The 22,340-nt window shown below is 48.6% G+C and overlaps 2 protein-coding genes across 18 annotated transcripts in view; one reads left to right on the top strand and one right to left on the bottom strand.

Annotated features, from left to right (window-relative positions):
- Ctbp2 (C-terminal binding protein 2) overlaps positions 1 to 16,909 on the top strand; it is a 137,877-nt gene extending 120,968 nt beyond the window's left edge. For 12 of the 14 annotated variants that reach the window (XM_076554087.1, XM_076554071.1, XM_015995856.3 and 9 more), the window contains 8 exons: positions 2,954 to 3,108; positions 3,325 to 3,469; positions 7,763 to 7,969; positions 12,748 to 12,962; positions 13,277 to 13,407; positions 13,890 to 14,017; positions 14,412 to 14,529; positions 16,445 to 16,909. In XM_076554087.1, coding sequence (XP_076410202.1) covers positions 2,954 to 3,108; positions 3,325 to 3,469; positions 7,763 to 7,969; positions 12,748 to 12,962; positions 13,277 to 13,407; positions 13,890 to 14,017; positions 14,412 to 14,529; positions 16,445 to 16,625 — 1,280 coding nt within the window. In that variant the 3' untranslated portion in view covers positions 16,626 to 16,909. Of the gene's footprint in view, positions 1 to 73; positions 386 to 476; positions 557 to 2,953; positions 3,109 to 3,324; positions 3,470 to 7,762; positions 7,970 to 12,747; positions 12,963 to 13,276; positions 13,408 to 13,889; positions 14,018 to 14,411; positions 14,530 to 16,444 lie in introns of those variants that run through there. The other 2 variants (XM_042285000.2, XM_042285019.2) reach the window with 2 other exon arrangements.
- Positions 16,910 to 18,322: 1,413 nt separating this feature from the next.
- Zranb1 (zinc finger RANBP2-type containing 1) overlaps positions 18,323 to 22,340 on the bottom strand; it is a 61,148-nt gene continuing 57,130 nt past the window's right edge. For 3 of the 4 annotated variants that reach the window (XM_076554052.1, XM_076554038.1, XM_076554047.1), the window contains 3 exons: positions 22,192 to 22,321; positions 21,781 to 22,010; positions 18,323 to 20,861 (listed from right to left, as the gene is read on the bottom strand). In XM_076554052.1, coding sequence (XP_076410167.1) covers positions 20,643 to 20,861; positions 21,781 to 22,010; positions 22,192 to 22,321 — 579 coding nt within the window. In that variant the 3' untranslated portion in view covers positions 18,323 to 20,642. The remainder of the gene's footprint in view (positions 20,862 to 21,780; positions 22,011 to 22,191; positions 22,322 to 22,340) is intronic. The other variant, XM_076554045.1, reaches the window with a different exon arrangement.

Raw genomic sequence — 22,340 nt, 5'->3', positions numbered from 1 at the left:
CACTTCCCCTTCTGTGACCTGGGGGGGTCTCACCTGGACCTACTAAGGACAGGGAATATTGAGGCCATTTGTTTCCTCATAGGACCAACCTGTTAGTTATCTGAGCCATGGGCCAGTGAGGACGTGGGGTGTAACCTGTTCGCTACCTTGCCATTGCCAATGTGGGAGGATTTTAGAACTGGGACCACTCAGGCACCCTACCATGTGCTTCAGAGTCTCAGGCAGGTAACAGGTGCACGCCGGGAATGCTTCAACATGAGGATCTGGCTGCTATTCAGGCTGAGATGGTCCATGATTCCCTTTCCACCCAGCTTGTTCTTGTAAGACGGGGACAGAAACATTCTCTCTGCTCTGAGCTCGCTGTCTGTCCTGAGATTGTGCAGAGGTATGGTGCGAGGATGTCACCCGCATGCAGTGGTGGTGAGGGTGCCCGAGGAAGATGGACACAGCTCTCAGGAAAGCATGTCCTTCCTCAGCTTCTCACTGCAGTGTGTGGCCAGCTCCATGAGCCTGTGTGATACAAGAGGATCCCACGTGTCCAGCCCCCTACCAAGCGGTTAGTTCAAAGGCGGCCCAGGAGCTTTCGTTGGGAGGGCTGTCTTAGGGATTCTATTGCTGTGAGGAAACATGACTGTAAACAACTTGGGGAGGAAAGAGTTTGTTCCAGCTTACGACTCTGAGGTCACAGTCCATTGCTGAGGGAAGCCAGGGCAGGAGCTAAGGTAAAAGCCACAGAGGAATGCTGCTTGCTGGCTTGCTCCCATGAGTTGTTCAGCCCGTCTTCTTACAGCAGCCAGGACCACCAGCCCATAGTGAGCTGGGACCTTCCACGTCAATCATCGGTCAAGGAAATGCTCTACAGCAAAGAGGGGGGGAGGCCTGCAGGCGAGGCTTTGGGTACCTTAATGCTCACATAAAGGCCACGTGGTTCCAGCAGCCTGTGTTCCCTATAGGATCTGAGAGAGACCCCTGGCAGGAGGGACAGACACATCCTACCACACTGAACGGCCTCTGTGAAAGGGAATGACTGACTAGAAGGAAAGAGACAGCTTAACTTGAAATAATGGCCTGGACCGCCCAAGCCCCTCCGCGTGAGGAGGGAAAGGCAGCAGTCCCGGCCAGATGCCTCCTTCCCTCTGCATGGTGTGGGCCTTTAGGATGCTGGGAAACTTTATGTGGTTATCTGAAAGCTGTCCAGTGTCGATGTTTGTCTCCATGACAAGGAAACAGACCTTGCCCCTTCCCAATGTCATGGTGGTGTAGTGTCCCCAAAGCTGGGTCCAGAGCATGGGACTTGGATGACTCCAGTCAAGAGGGAGAGGCTGACTGGGAAGAACAAAAGTCGGGAGCTCCCGGACAGGTGACCCCAGAGGATCAGGTGCTGCTGTGCTGTGGGTGTCCGAACCTGTCCAGTCTGCTGTATAGACAGTTGGGAGGAAAGGCGCCCCAGCCGGGCTGCATCCTGGAGGACCAGTGGAGAATACGCACTTGGGTACCATCGGGATGGCGTCCCTCCCTATTCCATCTCCATATTGGCCTCATGGGAAGCTGGCCAGCATGACTATGCTGTGTTCCTTTTGGGTATTGGTTCTCCGAGCCTCTGGGTACAGCTTGCCTTCACTTCACAGGGTGGAGGGCTAGGGCTGCCTGTGGTGACATTTTGTGTCTGCTCTAACAAAGCTTGTCTGAAGATCAGAGGGCAAAGCCAGCCACTTGTTAGCCATAGAGACCGGGCAGTGGTGGCACACACCTTTAATCCCAGCACTTGGTATCTCATGCCTCTGCTCCCAGTCCTTGGGAAGCACACACACGTTTAATCCCAGCTAGGGAGGTGGAGACAGGAAATGATATACGGCTGGGCGGAGAAAAGGAATATAAGGCAGGAGGAGAGAGGAACTCCTTCACTTTCGGCTGAGGAGTTGGTGAGGTGAGAGGTGTCTGTGGCTTGTTGTTCCTTTGTCTCTCTGATCTTTCAGCATTCACCCCAATATCTGGCACTGGTTTTTTTTTTTTATTTTATTTATTTATTTATTTATTTTTAATAAGACCAATTAGAATTTGTGCTACAGCTGCCTGCTTGCTTTAGGAGTTCTTTGGGAAGTTCTTTCAGAACAAGATGCCTACACATTTGCTCCTGTTTCATTTTATGCTGGCCTGTTTGTTTTGGGACCCAGTGGGCCTGTGCTTTCGTGGGTGAATGAGCCCGCTGTGTGGCCTCAGTCTTGGGGACTTGGGTTTGATCTAGAAGTATCAGGCTGCAATTAGCTTCATGTTGCCTTAATTTTTATTTTTAAATGGTGCCTGTCTTATTTTCCACATTTCTTTAGTGTTTTGTTGTTGTTGTTTTGGGGTTTTTTGTTGTTGTTATTGTTGTTTTTGTTTTTTTTTTTCCCCCGAGACAGGGTTTCTCTGTGTAGCTTTGCGCCTTTCCTGGAACTCACTCTGTGGGAAGGGTGCGATCTCAAACTCACAGAGATCCGCCTGGCTCTGCCTCCCGAGTGCTGGGATTAAAGGCGTGCGCCACCACCGCCCGGTTTCCTTTGCGTTTCTTATGTGTATATGTCTATGTGTTTGTTCACGTGTGGAAAGCATAGGACAACTTGCAGGGGTTGGTTCCTTCGACAGTGTGGGAGTTGTCGACTGAGGTCGTGAGGCAAGTGCTGTTACCCCCTGAGCCATCTCACTGGCCTAGAGTTGTACTTTATGGGGCACATCAAGTGAGCTACACAATTAGAGTCAACTGAGTTCATACAGAACCCTGATCTAGGAACCTGAGGTCTAGGAACCCCACCCCACCCCACCCCATTAGCTGGTAAAGCTGTGTCATGTCCTGCCTTGGACGTCACCGTTGGCTCCACTAGGCTTGTGTGCTCTCTGCTCGCCTTGGCATTGACCACTGAGAAGATGTCCCCTCACACCCTCCCCTCACCACACTTTTCCTCTCTCCTTACAGGTATCCGCCCCCAGATCATGAACGGCCCCCTGCACCCCCGCCCCCTAGTGGCACTGCTGGATGGCAGAGACTGTACTGTGGAGATGCCCATCCTGAAGGACCTGGCCACTGTGGCCTTCTGCGATGCACAGTCCACTCAGGAAATCCATGAGAAGGTAGGTTACACCCTACCCCACCTGGTCCCTCCAGGCCAACTGATGTCAGTAAGCAAAGTATACACAGGAACGCCATGTTTGGAATTCCTGATGCCCTTAGTCCACTGTGCCGCCCTCGGGCCCCTACTCCGCCATGTCCCCGTCCCATAATTCTGCTAACAAAATCTCTGCGGGTACCCAGGGGCTCTGACCTGTGACTCACGTCCCTGCCCACAGGTGTTGAATGAGGCTGTGGGTGCCATGATGTACCACACTATCACCCTCACCAGGGAAGACCTGGAGAAGTTCAAGGCCCTGAGAGTGATCGTGCGAATTGGCAGCGGCTATGACAACGTGGACATCAAGGCTGCTGGTGAGCTCGGTGAGTCAGAGAGCCTTGCTGGCTGCCTGGGAGCCATGCGCAGTGGACAGGGTAAGGAGCAGGAGGCAGAATGCAGGGCAGGTCGTTGTCCTGGCAGCTGGTTCCTGAGGTGGTCTTGTTTCCTGTGGGAGTCGAGCTCCTACATTTCCCGCCTTTTCTAGAGGAGGAGAGAGAGATAACAAGAAGATACCAGATAGAAAGACAGGAACACAGGATAGCTTCGGGAGGCCTGCATCAGTACCCAGCAGCCCCGAAGGTTTATTCAAAAGGCTTTTTATAGCATGCCAAGGGGCGGGCCGAAAGACCACCCCCTTGCTAGATCAAAGCACACCATACAGCCAAGTGTAGACCCTCCCAAACACCTGGTAACCACGGCCATGGTCAAATCATCTCCTTACACTGCCTTGCTTGGGTAAAGCCAGCTCAGATTCTCCGACCCTGAGTAATTGGGCCTCCAGTTTCCATTTCCCATGCAGCTCTATCTTTGCTCAGCCTCGGCTCCCAGCAGGTTCAGGGGCTGGAAGATCTTGAGAGATCTTAGTAGACTAGTGAGTTCCTCTCACAGAGCACACCAAGCAGACCATCGACTGCCACCAGGCCCAGGGGGCTTCCCAGAGCAAACCACAGGAGGCGGGTAGAAAGCCAAGCAGGAAGGTGGGATACCTGAATGGCACAGGGGACGACTCCCTGTCCACCCCCGTGAGAACTGCTGTACACTGTCGGCCGAGCCCCCTGACTCTGAGCCTGGGCTTACAGGGGTCATTGGGAGAGGCCCCAGCGTCACAGTATGTGGTCTGTCCCTGAAGGGTGTCACCTCTTAATTCGTGAGGCCCACAGATTTGCTATAACTTAGAATAACTGGAAACCCAGGTGCTGATGGCCGCCACAGCAGCCTGGCCGTGCTAATGCTCATGTCGTGGGGCCTGGGCCTGCCATCTGCCGCCGCCTCACCCCAAGGGCTCCTGGAACTCCTAGGACAGGAAAGCCAGGCATGGGCAGTACCTCCACAGTCATCCTGCACCAGGCTTGAAGCTAGACTTGGCAGCTCTGTCCATAGCCCAGGGAGGGACATGCCGGCCAGGCTGGCTGCTGAGGCAGCCCTGACCCGATCCCGCTTCCCTTCACAGTCTGAGTGGACACTTGCTTTAGTTGTTAGTGCCTTTGCATTTAGGGCAGCAGTTACCATGAACCCCAGGGTAAGAAAAGGGCAAAGGAAGCTGAACCCGGGTGGCACCAGCCTGCGCCCACAGTCTGTTGGAGCAGCCTCACAGGGGAAGACGGGAGACACCTCAGGGAAAGGAGAAGCAGTCATATTCAGTCCAGGCTTTTCTCGAGAGTCCTGGGTAATGATGGCTTCCTGTGTCCCCAGCCTGACCAGCCATGTGCATTTCCCATTTACAGCTGAGCTCCTCTTTGGCCACAAAGAAACTTGGTGTGGTTGGTGTGAGGCCACATACTTGAATTTAATTTAAAAACAAAACAAAACAAAAAACCAACTACCCAGTGTGGTGGTGTACACCTTTAATCCCAGTATGGGGGAGGCAGAGGCCAACTTGGTCTGCATAGCAAGTTCAAGGCCAGCCTCAGCTACTTAGTGAGATACTGACTTTAAAAAAAAAAAAAAAGGAAAGTTTCCAAGACATGAGCAAGTATGCTTGTGTTTAAAAACATGTATCTGAGCCGGGCAGTGGTGGTGCATGCCTTTAATCCCAGCACTCTGGGAAGTAGAGGCAGGAGGCTCTCTGAGTTCAATGCCAGCATGGTCTACAAAGCAAATTCCAGGCCAGGGCTGTTACACAGAGAAACCCTATTTAGAAAAAAACAAACAAGAAAGGACATGTATGTGTCAGGAATAAAACTGAATTCCCTGAGTTGGGACTGTGCAGGAAGACACACAGCTCTCTAGTCCATTGCCCCTCCCACACAGTTCTGTCTGTGGCCAGCCTCTCCAGTCCAAGAAACAGACTGTCTAGGGCCAGAAAGGAGCCATTTCCCAGAGTCCTGGGGCCCAGAGCTTTGAAAAGTGTAAAGGGGACATGAGTGTCACACTGTCACTATCGTGGTCCACTGTGATTGGGGTGGGTGCTCAGAAGACATCTAGGGAAATGGACTTTCCTCCATAGATGGCCCCTGTCAGTCAGCCAGCAGACCCTTGGAGTAGCAAGATAAGAGTGGCAGGTGGCGTGTGTGCCCTGTTCCTGGAAGGGAGCAGAAGACAGGGGACCTAGCCGGTAATGGTAACTGGGTCTTATGGAGCCCTCGAACTGTAGGTGCAGCCTGTCAGGGGTTTAACGCCAAGGCCGCACTTACAGGCCGGACAGGTCAGAAACCCACTCTTGACCCTGGTGCTGCAGAGAACACGCATACCCCCCGGGACCTCTCCTCAGAGGGGTGCTCTGCTATTCGGAGCCACCGAGTGACTCCTGCATATCTTCATTTAAAACCATGGTCTTTTTCTGTGGACGTCAGAACCATCTGGGAATTAGCACTGGAAGGTTCTCCAGGGAGAACATGTCCTCAGAACCCTTCGGCATGTCTGCAAGAAGACCCACCTCAATGATCAACGGACCACTGTCTGCCAATTCTGGCAAGATGGTTCCTCTTCTTGTCCAATTATTAATAATTCCCATTTGTAACTACACTTGCTCCCAGGCTTGGGTTCCGCCTCTCCACATGGGTGCTAGAGCCAAGAAGCTACACATCCACGCTGTCCACACTGTGGTTTGGGCTGAGCAAACATCCTGCCCTGGTCTCCCTCTTTCGGTGGAGCTCTGGGCATGCCTTTATCATATGGGGACCTGCCTGCGCTGGTTGTCACTGGTCACCTAAGCTATGCCAGCACTGAGCCACCGCTGGGCGCACACCAGAATCTGACTTAACCTTCCACTGGGCTTTTTCTCAGAGGACTGAAAATTGTCCCTAGTGCCTAAGGTTTCTTACATGTCACTGCAATCTAATAATAGCCTGGGATTCTGTGCCGAGTCATTCCAAACGAACAGGTCCCTCTGTTTCGCAGGATCACTGCCCTTCACCTCATGAGAAAGATAGCTTTCATCGCCGAGGTCCCTTAGCAAATGCCTGGAGTCCAGACAAGCCCACCGCAGCCAGGCTGCAGGGATGACCTACCTGCACATGGTGCCTTCCTTCGCTCTGAGCTGTCTCTTCTCCTGGGAGGCATTCGCTCATCATTGGAGCCCAGGGCAGCCCTGGTAGCAGGGTGAGAGACATAATACCACAGATCTAAGGAGGTTCAGGGGACAATCATCTCCTTCCTGTCTAGATGATTTTCTTCCTATTCCCCAGTCTGGAAAAGCTCACAAAACCCAAGGCCACCTTGAGTAGCTGCACCTGCCCAGATGACACCTGTAGATCAAGAGGGAGCCTTTTGACCTGAGCAACAGGATGGCCAAATGTCTGTGCCACTGCTTAGAAAACTACCTGTCTGGTAGGTCCAGGCCACTTTGGAGCCTGCCTAGGGCTCCACATTATCAACAGGGCCTCTGCATTCTCCTAATAACTAGGCCCTCCATGATGACATCTTGACCTTGGCCTGAAGAGGGCAGGGAAAGTTAACTACCCTTCCTTAATACCCTCTGCTCAAGGGAAGCCAGTGCTCGCACCCCTCCCAAGGGCTTAGGTTTTTTTCTCTGAGGAGTTGAAGATCCACCTCAGGTGCCCTCAGGCCTAAGGCTCATTAGCAAGTTCCCCAGCTGCTTCCTGTTTTTTGTCAGAACCCAACAAACCATGAGCTTTAGGACCATGGATAGCTCTAAAATCAAGATCCTCCTGCCTCCAGCTTTCAGAGTTAGGGTTAGAGGTATGCGTCCGTGTGTTTACCTTGAGCTGTGTGTGTAGACGGTAATTAGTGAGTAGGGTGTTGGTGTGTTTACATTAGGGTGCATAAGGTTCAAACAGTCTCTGTCCCAGATACCTCCAGAAGGCGCCTCGAAAAAGAGTCTGGGTTTCTGATCCCTCCACCCTTCAGTCCTGCCAGGCTCGAGCTGGGGCTCAAGCCCCCCCCCCCCCCCCCCACCAGCTTTCTGCCTGCTCCAGGGCTCCTTTGGGCCTCAGGCCAGGGCTGGAAAGAAGGGGAATTGGGCTGGCTCTGAGCTAAGACTTAAACCTAAAAGCCATGTTGGATTTGGGTTTAGTGGGGAGGACCCCCGAGTATGAGAGAGAGCCTCTCAAACGGTTGACTCAACCCTGGGCATGGAGTAGTTCTCCATTTCCAAGCCGGGTGCCTGGGAATCCTGGGGCTTTGCTGACCTCTGGGCCTGGCCATTGCCCTTTCAGGGATCGCTGTTTGCAACATCCCGTCGGCCGCAGTAGAAGAGACAGCGGATTCCACCGTCTGCCACATCCTCAATCTCTATCGGCGGAACACATGGCTGTACCAAGCCCTCCGAGAAGGCACACGGGTACAGAGCGTGGAACAGATCCGCGAGGTTGCCTCGGGAGCTGCTCGGATCCGAGGGGAGACACTGGGCCTCATTGGCTTTGGTATGTGCGCCTCTTGAGACGGATTTGGTACATGGGGGTGGGGAGGAGGTCAGGGGTCAAGAATAATGAGAGAGCTTGCCCAGAGATGAGATCTGGGCCTGTTGTACAAGAATGTGTCTATGTTGCTGGTCATTGACACAGCAGGAGGCCACCTTCTGCTGTCACTGGAAAGGAGTGTGCTTGGTCAGTCTCCCTGAGGCAGAGGGTAAAAGGTTGGGTGGACAGTTTGTGTACTGGGTCACAGGTCCTTGAAGGTTCTTGAATACAGATGGCACACCCCCAGCAGTAACATGAAGTCACTTAAAAATTCAAGCCTGAGGGCAATAATACCAGGCTATGGGCTTGGAAATCTCTTGTGAGAATGGGACAAGACGTGATCTTTCTGGACCTGGTTGTTGCCATGGAGATACTTGAGCCGAGGCCCTGGGAGTGGTGGGGGACCCGGGAAAGTTAAAGCGGTGATGGGGGGTAGACTTGTGCCACTGCTGTTGTCCACACGGTCTCAAATAGGACCCCAGGCTGGTGGCCACCACTTCCTGACTCCATAACTGCCGCCATGTCTGCTGCAGCTGTAACTAGAGCTTGAGGTGGGAGCAGGGATACATGTCACTGCCTCTTGAGACTGAAAGGCATCACGAGGAACACGTGGGATAGTTCAGATTCTGGCTTCCAGAAAGTTTCCCAATTTGCATCACTTTTAGCTCAGAGCTGGCTGGGGGTCAGGGCTTCTGAGAGGCAGTTTGAAAAGAGGGAGAAGTTTGCTGGATGACCCCAGGGTCGCTCATCTTCCTGCAGAGCATGATTCGCTCCCCACCCCCACCCCGCCCCCTACCCCCGTCTCTGGGTCAGTCAGGGTCTGAGTTCCAGTGATCAGATTGCTGGGGAAGGCGCTGTGGTGTTTCACAGAAATGCAGGTACCATGTATGAACACTAGAGCACTCTCTGCTGGTACCCTCTGTGCTTCCTGTGGCTCTTAAGCTGCCATCCCTTTTAGAAGCCCTTCTTGTGGTCTGCCATGGTCTCTGATGAGGCTGTGGCGCCCGTGGGCAGCTCTGAGCTGCTAGCCAACGGGCGGAAAGTCCCTCACACTCCGGGGTCTTCAGATACACCAGTCACACGCGCGTCGTGCGTTCTTGAACGTTGTCTGGCTGAGTGATGTCTTTCAGCTTTCCCAAGCCCGTTCACTGGCCTCCCCTACATTCATGGCTGCTGCAGTCTCCATGGCTCCCCAGAACTGTAGTGGACAGATGGGAGGAAGGCCGTTTGGCTCGAGCTGCCCAGAGCCTCGAGTGAACCTGAAGCTGGGGCTGAGCAGAGGTCTCTCAGGCAGCCTGCCATATTGATTAAAATTGTCTAGTTATTTGCCTATCAGTATTTGCTTTGGTTTTTAATTTGGCATGTGAGGGTTTATAGACGGCATTGGGGGAAAAGGGTGCTTGTTTATTAAAAACGGGGACATTTCACCTCGTGTCACCTTTACGCAAGGGCCGCACTTATCTGTGTGGAGGGGTTTTTGTTTGTCTTCAGTGTGGCCCGTGCGTGCCCTTGGGTTTTCATCTGTGGGGACTGCGATGCTGATGGTCTTTTGCTCAGAAGACCATCTGGGTCGGAGTGGAAGGCCGTGGGACCTTCTGTGTGAGCTGATGAAAATGAGCCACTGAGAATGGCCGGGTCAGCGCAGTATGTTTAGGTCTGGCTTGGTGGCCCAGGCACCCCCTGCCACCTTTTGAGGCCCTGGAACTGTGAAGGCTTCAGGTCACAAGTGTAAGGAGGAAGAAGACTCATTTATCTTCTTGGGCACAGGCCACATGATAGGGCCCTCAAATCCCACGTTTCAAGGACGTCACCGAGTCCCTGTCACCTGTCACCGCCACACTTCCCTTCCACGGTCCAGTCCTGCTTGGCCCTCTGCCACACACTACCGTGTGGCTAGTCCACCTCCTGGTCAGCTGTGTTCTCAAAGTGACATTGAGGGGATGACTTGGAGACTGCAGCTGTCCGTCTTTGTCAGAGTGGCCTCATTACTCCCCCACTGTTAGAGCACACAGCAGAGCGAGCGAGCGAGCGAGCGAGCGAGCCACCAGACTAAACAGGAAATGTGCATCTTGCCTTCTAACTCCCCCAATTTCAGAAACATTTATGTGGGTCTGCATGAGGTCACAGAAGAACCAGAGTCGGTTCCCTTCTGTCATGTGGGTCATTGTAGCTGGACAGGAGAGCAGATCAGGTGGCAGAACAGCAGGGCATAGAGACGTGGGTAGACAGGAAGTCACACACATTTGGAAACTGCAAAGTTGGTAAGGTAAGGTTAGCGGTGGCTTTCCCTGTTTCCCTGATCTCTCCCAGGCTTTCACCCTTATATCTGCCTCTGTGATTTTTATTTAATAAGACCATTTAGGAATTCATCTACAGAAGCTTGTTACGTAACAAAGCTAAGAGAAATACCAAGACTAGGAACATATTGGTGATGTTTGGACCTGAGGAAAGGGCACGTGATATCCATTAAAACATTCTAACTGGGTATTGGTGTGAAAATGTCCGTGGTAAATATTATTTAAAACAATGCTTTTTGGCTGGAGAGGTGGCTCATCAGCTAAGAGAGTTTGCTGTCCTCCAGAGGGCTCACGTTTGGTTCCCAGCACCCACACTGGGCAGCTCACAACGCTTATAACTCCAGCTCCGGAGAGGTCCCCTCCCTTCAGATAAACTCTAGCTTGTGTCAAGTTGGCATGGGACTAGCCAGCACAACGGACTCCTTGTCAACATGTGTCTCAAGCCACAGCCCTTCCTTTATCATTCATCCCCAAGATCTCATATTAAAGACATAACTTTTAAAATCTCCCGGTCTTCACAGATTCAAACACGTTAACATTTTAGTGCCTTTAAAATAGCAATAGCTAATCTCTTAAAAATGCCAAGTCTTGCCGGGCGGTGGTGGCGCACACCTTTAATCCCAGCACTCGGGAGGCAGAGGCAGGCGGATCTCTGTGAGTTCGAGGCCAGCCTGGACTACCAAGTGAGTTCCAGGGAAGGCGCAAAGCTACACAGAGAAACCCTGTCTCGAAAAACCAAAAAAAAAAAAAAAAAAGCCAAGTCTTTTAAAATTCAAAGTCTCTCAGATGTGGGCTCCAGTAAAATCAAAAACTAAACACTCTCATTTCAAGAGGGCAGAACCAGGGCACAGTCAGAATCCTGTCAGAGTTGAAGAACCAGACTCCAGAAGTGTGAAAACTGTGTCCAGTGTCTGGGCGCACTCACGATCTGGGCATCCCTAACGGGCACTTCTCCAGCTCCACCCTCTGCAGTACATGCCTGTCTTCTAGGCTTTAGCTGGCTCCACTCGACACTGCTGCTGCTGTTCCTGGTGGTCATGCCATGCTACTGGCATCTCCAAAATGCTGGGGTCCTCTGCTGCATCTGGGCTGCACTTTCACCAATAGCCTCTCATAGGCTCTCTTCATGGTGCCAGGCCTCAGCTTTACCATATGTGCCCTGCAGTACCAGGCCTTCAACTGCCACTGAGGCTGCACCTTCACCAGTGGCCTCTCCTGGCCCCTCTCGGCCTCTCACAGTGCCAAGCCTCAGCTGCTCTCCATGATCCCTTCATGCCTTCAAAACCAGTACTGCCTGGGTGACTCGTGCACTACCAAGTTTAGCTGCCAGCATGGGGTACAACCTTGGCCACCTCCTGTGTGCTGACTCTCAGGAAACACTTCCCAGAAGACTTCACCTTACTGATGCTGGTCTCTTATTCACCACTGATTCTTAGCTCTAGTTAACCAATATCAGTTGTCCCAGTAATGCAATTAATCACAGCTGATCAGAACAACAGAATCTTTATTCAAAATAGCAAACAGCCCTGATAAGGATTTCTCTGTGTAACCTTGGCTGTCCTGGAACTCACTCTGTAGACCAGTCTGGCCTCGAATTCAGAGATCCACCTGCCTCTGCCACTGATTAAAGGCATGTGCCACCACTGCTGGTCCGACTCTCAACATTCTTATCTCCCAAGCTCCTACAGAATGGCTCGCTGAGCTCTCAACAGTTGATGGCTTTTCTAGCCCAAAGTTCCAAAGTCCTTCCACAATCCTCCCCCGAACAACATGGTCAGGGCTGTCAGAGCAGTACCCCACTATCCTGATACCAACGTGTCTTAGCTATGATTATTATTGCTGTGACAAAACACCATGACCAGTGGAAAGTTGGGGAGGAAAGGGTTTACTTGACACTTCCTATCACTGTTCATCATCAAAGGAAGTCAGGACAGAAACTCATAAACAGGGCAGGAACCTGGAGGCAGGAGCTGATGCAGAGGCCATGGAGGAGTGCTGCTTACTGGCTTGCTCAGCCTGCTTTCTTATAGAACCCAGGACCACTTGTGCAGGGATGGCACCACCTACAGTGGTCTGAGTCCTTCCACCAATCACTAATTAAAAAATGACAGCTGGATCTTCATGGAGGCATTTTCTCAATTGAGGTTCCCTCCCTTCAGATAACTCTAGCTTGTGTCAAGTTGACCTAAGACTAGACTAGCCAGCACAGATACCCTCTTCTGGCCTCCGGGTACCTGTGCTTAAATGCACATTCCCACAGGCATATACATAATTTTAAAAATAAATGTTTTTTAAATGCCCCGTCCGTAGTTGATCTAAACATCATCACAGTTGGAGGACACACTTTGGCATGGTAACTTGGTAGCACTTCCCCAGCAAGCAAGCGCGGAGACGTCACCTGGGATCTGCGTGCCTTACTCACCGGAATGTTCTGTCTCTGCACAGGTCGCACAGGGCAGGCAGTTGCTGTTCGAGCCAAGGCCTTTGGATTCAGCGTCATATTTTATGACCCCTACTTACAGGATGGGATAGAGCGGTCTCTGGGCGTGCAGAGGGTCTACACCCTGCAGGACTTGCTGTACCAGAGCGACTGTGTCTCCTTGCACTGCAGTCTGAATGAGCATAACCACCACCTCATCAATGATTTCACCATCAAGCAGGTAACTGGACAGGAAATTCACGCAGACCAAGCTTACACCCTGCCCGAGTGTAACAACACGGAGAGGGGATGGAAGCGGGTTCATGGGCACAGTGGTGTGCAGGGAAGTGTCCCTGGGACGAATCAGTAATAGGGGTTGTGGCCCAGCTGGCTCCCTTCCATAACTCACAGCCCTGTGAAGGGAAACTTTCCTGGGCTCCATTTCTTCCCAGCCCCTTTCCCTGAACTGCCACTCACAGTTAAACATCAGGCCAAGCATTTTAAGCCTCCTTCCAGAGATTCCGAGGTCTGACCAGTTCCTCTTTCCGTCTGCAGATGAGGCAAGGAGCATTCCTTGTGAACGCAGCCCGAGGTGGTCTGGTGGATGAGAAAGCCTTAGCTCAGGCCCTCAAAGAGGGAAGGATACGAGGAGCAGCCCTCGATGTGCATGAGTCTGAGCCCTTTAGGTATGTGTGTGTGGCTACGCATGCGCCTAGCTTCTTCCCAGGAACCCGATCCAACACTTGGCGCTGGAAGCCCTTTCCCCCATAAGTAACCTGGGTAGGAAATTGCAGATGGTGCTTAGTGGAGACACTGTCCTAGAGACTGCAGTGTTGTAAAAAGATCTCTGAAGAACATCAGAGAGGGCTGAGGCAGAAAAGCAAGAAGACGGTGGTGTCTTTGATCCTGGAGCATTCATTGTGACTGGAAGGGATCCCTTAAGTGTTTTTTTTTGTTTTGTTTTGTTTTTTTTCTTTTTGGTCTGGCACACCTGCTCTCATAGTTGTGGTGACTTATTCACCAATCCTAATGAAACCTGACACAGGGCTTCCCTGCTGTCTGCTAACATACACAGCTACTGTTCCAAATGGCCTCGAGGCCCCCCATAATGAATAGTAATTGTATTAAACTTCTCCCGTTTTTACTGAATACATTTCCATTCACCCAGCTTCGCTCAGGGCCCACTGAAAGATGCACCAAATCTCATCTGCACGCCGCACACAGCCTGGTACAGTGAACAGGCATCACTAGAGATGAGGGAAGCAGCCGCCACTGAGATCCGCCGAGCTATCACAGGTGAGCCATCCTCCTGCCCCCGCCCTTGACATGGTGCCACTGTGTCTGATCCTGCTGGTTAAAAGTATCTGCTGAATAAGTTTTTGTAAGAACTAAGAACTAAACTTGAAAGAGGAATCCAGCTCCCCAGTTACAGAGGGTAGTGGAAAACAGGAAGAAGGCCCCTTTCTAAGTGGCTTAGGCTGAAGCCACTAAATGAGAAAGGTCTGTGTGGCCTTAAGAATATATGTATGGCTCAAGCTGCTAAAGGAACAGGCTTCCAGACTGAGTTCAATCACAAGAACCTCCACAGAGGAGTTGTCCTCTGACCGCCAGACATGTGTCTTGGTGCACACACACACTAAACACATGCTTGTAAAATAATGCACATGATTATATAATCTGCTTTCTCCAGGTCGCATCCCAGAAAGCTTGCGAAACTGTGTCAACAAAGAATTCTTCGTGACTTCAGCTCCTTGGTCAGTCATCGATCAGCAAGCAATTCATCCCGAGCTCAATGGTGCCACATACAGGTGAGGAGGAGAATAAAGTTTTCTGGGCCTGGAGGCAAGAAAAGCCCAGACCTGGGTCGTTGATGTAACCTGGGCCCTTAACTTAGTCCTTTCAATGTAGAGTCTATTTTCAGTCCCTAAAATCCCCGAACTAAATGACTGCTCCAGGGCGTTTGGGAGAGGGGCTGTTTGGTTTGGTTTGATTTTTGAGACATTATGTTTGTGTTACCCAAGATGGCTTCCCACTGGTGAGCTTGCTTCCTTAGCCTCCTGGGTGTTGGGATTGGATGTACACACTCATAGCCCCAGGACCAGCCCAGCAAATTCCATGTATAAGTTACAGGAGATGGGTTCAGGAAGGGCGCCATAGTAGTTGTCTGGAGTTGATGGTGATAACCCCGCCAAAGCCCCCTGCAGAATGAGACTGACTCTGGGGGAGAGTGTTGTTAAATCAGACTCTCTGTCCAAGGAAAATCTTCTAATATGGAACAGATACACTTGAAGGAAGCAATATAGTGTCATTTGTGGGCATTCCCATGATCTCCCTCTACCATTATTGCTGGCTTCCAGGGAAATTAATTCCACTGAGAATAAAGGAGAAGGAAGCCGTAGCCAGGCTCTGAACACTTGGCAACATTCCCATCTGGGGCCAAATGACCCTTTACCATGGCTGACCTATGCACTGTAATGTTGACATTCCCACTCCCAACCAAGACATGTGACAGGACATTTTCACCGGTTCCCTGTTCTATTTCTAGTACTTGAACACGGTGTGGAAGGAAAGCTCTGAAGCAGCTATGCCTGTGCGTACAGATCACATGGGTCTTTATAGTCTACCTAGTCTCTGTCTGTTTATCTGAGGGTGTTCTGTTTTCTGACAGTTGCACTCTAGTCCAGGTTAGTTAATCTCGTGGAAACTTCATACTCCCCAGCCTTGGTTAGTAGGTCGCCTTGAGTTCTGATGAGCCACCAGCCCGGGTCCAGTCTTAGCTTCTTACCTCATAAGGACTTTGACACTTGTGCACATTACAGCATCACAATCCCCTATTCATTCATGTTAGTGCCTGCCCGTAAGAGACCCTCTCAATTCCTTCAAGTAGTAAGACCCTTTGGAACATCCCATGGACTGCAAAGGATCAGCGCTTAGAAGGCCCAGATAGGTGCTGGGACTGGCCCAGGTCCAAGTTTCTACGTTGAGTCATATTGTACCTTAGACCCATATGCTCTGTAGGCAGCTCATCCTCACACACACGGTGCATGTCTCCACATAGAGAGTCACTGGACTGCCTACTGCACCAGTCCTCCCCTCCAGGGACCACAGGACCAACCAGCCTAGGGAGCCACTGTCATATGGGTTCAACCATCACATCAGTTTCTTCAGTGACTTAATGAACCACGGTCTGTTTCTCAGTTCTGGAAGCAGAAGTCTGAGGACAAGCCATGGCTACGTCCTGTAAAGGACCCTGTTGGGAGGCTGACTGGACAGTCTCCCATTTACTCCCAAGTTTTATCTCCTAATATTTTATAGACTAGGGCTTGAACATAGGAATTTAGGGAAGAAAACAAATCTTTAGTCCATGTAACTTGGAGTACTTTGTGAAACCTGCAGGGAAATCAGTCATCTGACTGGTATTTTCTAAAAGTGACCTCAAGCCTAACCTGTTTGGGCATTTTTAGGCTTATTGTTTGAAGCAAAAGCCACAAGTGTTAGTTTGTACAGATCTTGTCTAAAAGCCCCAAAACCAGCCCAGCTGTGATTTGAACTTGTTTTTTAAAATGAACAAGGTACCACGGTTCAATATACAAGTCTAGTTTTGCCTTACTTTGGGGAAAAGGATAACAAACCTTTGTGTACTGTCTGGTTGGAAGTGAGGCAAGGCCAAGAATTTGGTCAATCTAGCCTGGACTTAAGGCCTTGTTTCTGTGTGCTCCTCAGGTATCCACCAGGCATCGTCGGTGTGGCTCCGGGAGGGCTTCCTGCAGCTATGGAAGGGATCATCCCTGGAGGCATCCCGGTGACTCACAACCTCCCCACAGTGGCACACCCTTCCCAAGCTCCCTCCCCCAACCAGCCCACAAAACATGGGGACAATCGAGAGCACCCCAACGAGCAATAGCAGAGAATGGCAGAAGGTGATCATTCAGATAAACGTGGGACCAAGAGACAGTAGCAAACAGAGGAACTAAGAAAAGGAATTGGGTGGTCTTTAAAACTGACCCTGGACATCACTGATGTTGCAGTGTTAAAGCGACAAGAGCCAGAATGCTGAAGGTGGTGTCTGCTTCTGGAAGTGTGGAAAGACTAGGACGTGGTTTATTAACGACCAACTTCTGTTATTGTGTGTTAAGTTTTTCATCTGTGCATCAAATCACAAAGAATAAATAGAGCTTTCCTTTATCAGTCCCTTGGGCACAGCAGGTCCTGAGCAACTTGCTCTAGAATGTTGCATCAAGAGCTCCGAGTATTAATTAAAAAAAAAAAAAAAAATGAGAGGAAATCCCCATCAAGACTAGTCCCTTTGGTCTCCAGGGGCTGGTGGCCTCCTTTGCCGGTAGGAAGATAAGCTGGGGAGGACACTGTTTGCCTGTGTAGACATCTACACGCACAGGATTGAAGACAAAAGCTCCCGTAAAGAAGTGTCTCTCAACTCTGAGCAGGCAAAGTTGGTTGTGAGTTCAGTAAAACCCTCCGATGATGCAAAAACAAAAACAAAAAAAACAAAAAAACAAAAAAAGGAAAAGAACAAAAAGAAAAAAGTATTAAGTTTCACAAGCTGTTTGTACTCAAATATATTTTCTCAGTTTCAGATCCTCAGCTATTTTATTGAGTGGAAAGTCTTGGACGAGAAGGGTTCAAGAAGAATAATGTTGCATTTCCTTATGTCTCAGGAAACACTTTTTATGGTAACTTGTCAGATTGTCTATGAACAAACCCACTTTTTTAGACATTGATAAATTCTTTTCTTCACGTGATATTTTATACAAGAACACTTCAGATGTGCTATTAGATGTGACTGATTTTAACAAATCCTATTAGATTTGTATCAGCTAGTTACATGTTCTATTCATAGTCTTTTGTGAATCATTGCCTTTTTGTTTTTAAAGATGGCCTATTTTGAGCCTTTGTATAGGTACATTCCTGTTTTTGTGACAAAAGAAAAACTTTAAAGTTGTCCCAAACAGAAAAATAATGGCTATCAGAAGTATGTTTTGTTTTAGTGTGAGTTACCGTTACTGTATTTGTTTATTGTAAAGGTGGACATTTAGCGTTCAGTGCAGTTTTCAATAAAAGTAATTAAAATTTCTGTTAAGTCCTGACATTTAAGTACATCTCACCTATATAAAAGTTAGCCCTTGAGATGTCATCCCAGTGTCAATCAGCCAGGTTCCAACTTTGGTGGTGACATTGTCTGACTGACCTCAGAGAAGTCCAAATTGGGCAGGCTATCCTGAAGATAAGGCAGAGCTTTAGAATTAAGTCCATTCTTTATCCTTTTTTGGGGGGGCGGGGAGGTAGAACTCTGAAGTTCTACTTACCTTTTTAAATAGCATTCAACGCTTTTAAGTCCCACAATTCCAAGTTTTACACCCCTCTAAGCCTTTCTTTCCTTTTCAGCAGGAGCCCATCCTAACTGCCCTATAAAATGACCACTCACTGAAAGCAGAAAGGTAGAAAGAACACTCCCATGACAATCAAAGGTCTTGTCAAAAACATGGATGGAAAAGAGGTCCCAACTTAACTGTCTACACAGCAGTATTTTACTTATCATTCTTTGTGTGGCATAGTGAGCCTAAAGGTCGGAAACAAAAGAAGTCAGATCTGAATCCATGGTGTTTAATTAGCATGGTTGTTCAAACAGTCCTTTAGAAATGATTATATATAAACTGACTCCAGAGAACGACAACATTAGAATAAAAACAAAGTACTGGTTTCACCCGAGGAAAAAAACCAAAGTCCACGCAGTTATAAAAGTATTACTGTTCAGAGTCAGTCTAAAGATACCTACCTACACCTGTCACCCAGCCACGTATAATCTTTGACAAAGGTTGGCATACACTTTTTTGGGACAATAATTATGGCTGTTGGTTTATTTCAAGAGCTTAACATAGCACTGATTTACCAGAAGTGTTGGCCTTTCAGAGCCAGTCAGTCTGCTACAGAAACTATGTAAAACCCCATTCTTACCTAAGAAATGGAGCTATCTCTAATTCTTTCCCACAGGGAAGAATGTGATACCCATCAAATTATATGTGGTCAGAGTCACTGGTATAAATAAATAAATACAGGGGAACTTGGGAAGGACACTCATAAAACCACAGTACACAGGACAAGGCTCAGTCTTGAGCCTGACTCTGTACCACAAGGTTTGGGTGCAATGCAGATCCACCTGGAAACCAGTTTTTCCCCTTTTCTCTGTGGTTTAACTGGATCTCTGCCTCCTAAAAAACTATACACATGGAGAACAGCTATTACAGACGCTATGGATGCTAAGTACTCAGAATAGCAGCCTTCTATAGACTTGGTTATCATTCACTGGTCAAAATGAAAACTAAATAGTCAATTTGTAGGAAATCATTAACCACTGGAACAGTAACATTTACCATTATTGATACCACAATCCATTTATATGGATGGAGTCACCCACTGTGAAAACTACTTCACCTGGTTTTAGCATGCAGCATAAATAACCTTTCATCTTGGGAACACCTTTTTACTGTTCACAAGAGAAGGAACTAAAGACATAACAGCTCATAGGTATTTTCTTCTTTTTAGTATTCCAGCAAACTGAAGGTTGTGTACACTTCAATACCATCTCATCAGAAAACAAGATTTAAAGGTTTCACAGCCTTTTCATTAAAGGGGAGAAGGGAAGTGAATGTATTTGCTATGTAACAACTGCTTGCCACGTCAGTCTACTAAGTGCTTAGCAGGACACTATGTGTCGTGTTCCTGAGATAGGTCAGAAATGTTCACCAGCACTAATTACCTCAAGTGGTCGAATAACTCCATAAAGTTTTTCTAAGATTACAGTTTTAACTTTAAATAATGGCTACAACTAACCAACATGCAAAAATTCTCGGACTACAGAGATTGATCATACAATTCATTGACCACCTTACTGCATTTAACAATCTTTATTCTGTTTGTACTGAACTGTATTCCCAATCAGCCTAAGCAAAGGCATGCCCTCAGTACAGCATCTGCTTTAGAGCAGAGGTGACAATAAAGACAAAAGAATCTGAAGACCCTCTACATGGCCACCTGGGAGCAGAACAGATTTGAGTCCACATGACTGTCACACAATCCACCCAGTGACAAGTGAGCCTGCTCCCTTTCCATTTATCCAGGGAATAAGTGCACAAACGCACCTGCCCAGAGTCGAGTAAGAACCCCCTTTACAGGGCACTCTTTCAAACAAATAAATAGCTAAATAATGAAAGGGGCAAATCAGGAAACTTGAAAACAACAGAAACCAAAACCCTCTTCAAAACAAGACAATTTCTATGTAAAGTTCACTCAAAAACAAAATTGCTAGTTTTTCTTGCAGTTTGTTCCTAAGGATTTCATTTTTATTTTATTGGGCACAACAGGAAGTAAATTATTAATAAAATAAAGGCTTGTTTATTTTCATCTTGCCGTGGATAATTTGTACAAAGTTTCCAAATCTCTGAAACAATGGAAATGGGTCTCGTAGGGTGGGAGCAGGATGTCAGGTTCTAATGAGAGTGTCTCAACAAAGTTACCGGCCGTGTGCTTTTTACGAGTGCCCATGCTGGGGAAATGTTCTCAGTAACATGAAGATGCTGGTGCACTTTTCCTAGTACACGACTTCTTACACAACCACATGCGTTACATTCAGAGACAGATTTACAATTGGAAAGAAAAAAGTTCTGTCAATAAAATTAGGGTCTTTTTTACAAACTGTAGTTCAACCAAAGCTCTCCGTCTCCTCATGCAGATGCACTCGTTATCTCCAGGGGGTGTGGAGCAGAAAGATAGATACTTGGGAGCAGATCCTGCAGGGTTTGGCTCACTCCATGCTGTATATTCTGCTTAGAATGCCACACAAATTTGTGGGTCATCTCAGTTCTGATGCCTTGGTCTTTTGCTCCTTAGGTGTATGTGTTTGTGTTCATTCATCCTCATCCTCCTCATCCTCCTCTCCATCAGACAGGGATGTACAAGGCCGGATCTGTCTGTAGCGGTCAAGCCATTTTTCTACCATTTGCGTGACCAAGGGGTGGTTTCTCCTTCGAGAGCTTTTCTGCATAGCCACCAGAACCCCCCCTTCGGTCACACAGCAGTCCAGCCACTCTCGGAGCAGTCTCTCTTGCTGCTCCTCATTACCTAGCTTTTAGAGAAACATGGGGAAAAGGCAAAGTAACAAGGCAGGTCAGACTCTGGCAGGAATAATCTGAAGCTGCTGTGGTAATGCAAACAGCCGTTTAAACCTAACTTAAATACCATACAATTAAATAAGGAAATTGCGAAAATACCCTAGAAGGCAATTTATTTGACATGACCATTATAGAAAGTACCAAGAAAGGTATGAACTTCAGACATGACAAGGTAAGTTCCCTGAGTTAATTACATTTGGGTTAGAATTGTACAAGTTATGGTCTATGAATTCTTTTACTTGATACTGTACTTCTGTTTTGTGGTCATTATTAAAATAAACAGCCAGTAATTTTCTAGAACGTGGGCTTTCTGGGTATTTCATATATTACCACTACTTCACTGCCTGATTTACACTGCTGCCTTTCCCATGGTTTCCCATGTTTCTGGTCTCAACCAAAAAGCCAGTGTTTCTCTAGACTCTCTAGCTCATTCAGAGGACAAAGTCCTATAAAGACTTAAGGGTCATGTCTCCCCCTCAGCTCCTTGCCCATGCCATCTCAACCCAGTCCCCTTACAGCACCTTTGAAAAGAAAAAACTATTGGGTATGTGCTTTAATCCCAGCACTTGGGAGACAGAGGTAGGTGGATCTCTGAAGTTCAAGGCCAGCCTGGTCTGCACGAGTTCCAGGACAAGTCAGATATACACAGAGAAACCCTGTCTCGGGTGTCACGGCGCCCCTCTTCTACCTCTCTAAGCCACAAGTCAGCCTGCCTTTCCAATTTTGAAAAGGTCTGTTTTAGTCTCTGACTGGTGTTTACAGAAAAAGCAGTTCCTATCACCATTCGCAAGTGTAAGGCACTAAAGATGCCACCACTTCTGAAAGGCACAGGAGTCCGGTTCCTCCAATAACAAAGGACAACATACTACTTACCTCCTGAGCAGAAAGGAAGTGCACGTGGAGGAGCTTCCTTTCACTGTCAACCAGAGGCAAAAATGTGATGGTGACATCATCATCAGTGTTCAGATTAGCACCAGCACCTCGGTTGCCGTACCCATCATTCTCCATGGCAACCAAAGCAGAGAAGTGGCCCCTTGTATAGCCCAGAGCAATTGGACTTTTCCAACAAAAACTCTGTTCCCATAACAAAGGCAGATAAACTCCTAGAAAAAAGCACAAGAGCACAAGGAGCAAGTGCCTATCTACTCCCCAATTCCCACTCCCTCCCACTGTTGCTACCTCCTGAACCCCAGAAGCTGCTCTGACCCTTTCCCCATAATGAGGGCTCTGATGTACAACTATATGTAAACAAAACTACTAGAGTGCTCTTGAGCAATGGCTTACCTTGAAACCGAGTATATCCTAAAGTTTCTCCCCGGAAACTCTTATAATATTTTACTCCGTACACTATAATTGGTCGTCTAAGAATATGCGCAAGTACAAAAATGTGTGTCTGTTCCAAACTTGCTCCAGGCTGTACACACACACAAAAA

Source organism: Peromyscus maniculatus, chromosome 1, assembly GCF_049852395.1.
Source record: "Peromyscus maniculatus bairdii isolate BWxNUB_F1_BW_parent chromosome 1, HU_Pman_BW_mat_3.1, whole genome shotgun sequence".
NCBI classification, from domain to species: domain Eukaryota; kingdom Metazoa; phylum Chordata; class Mammalia; order Rodentia; family Cricetidae; genus Peromyscus; species Peromyscus maniculatus.
The sequence above is the reverse complement of the archived record's forward strand: the minus strand, read 5'-3'. Positions and strand labels throughout refer to the sequence as shown.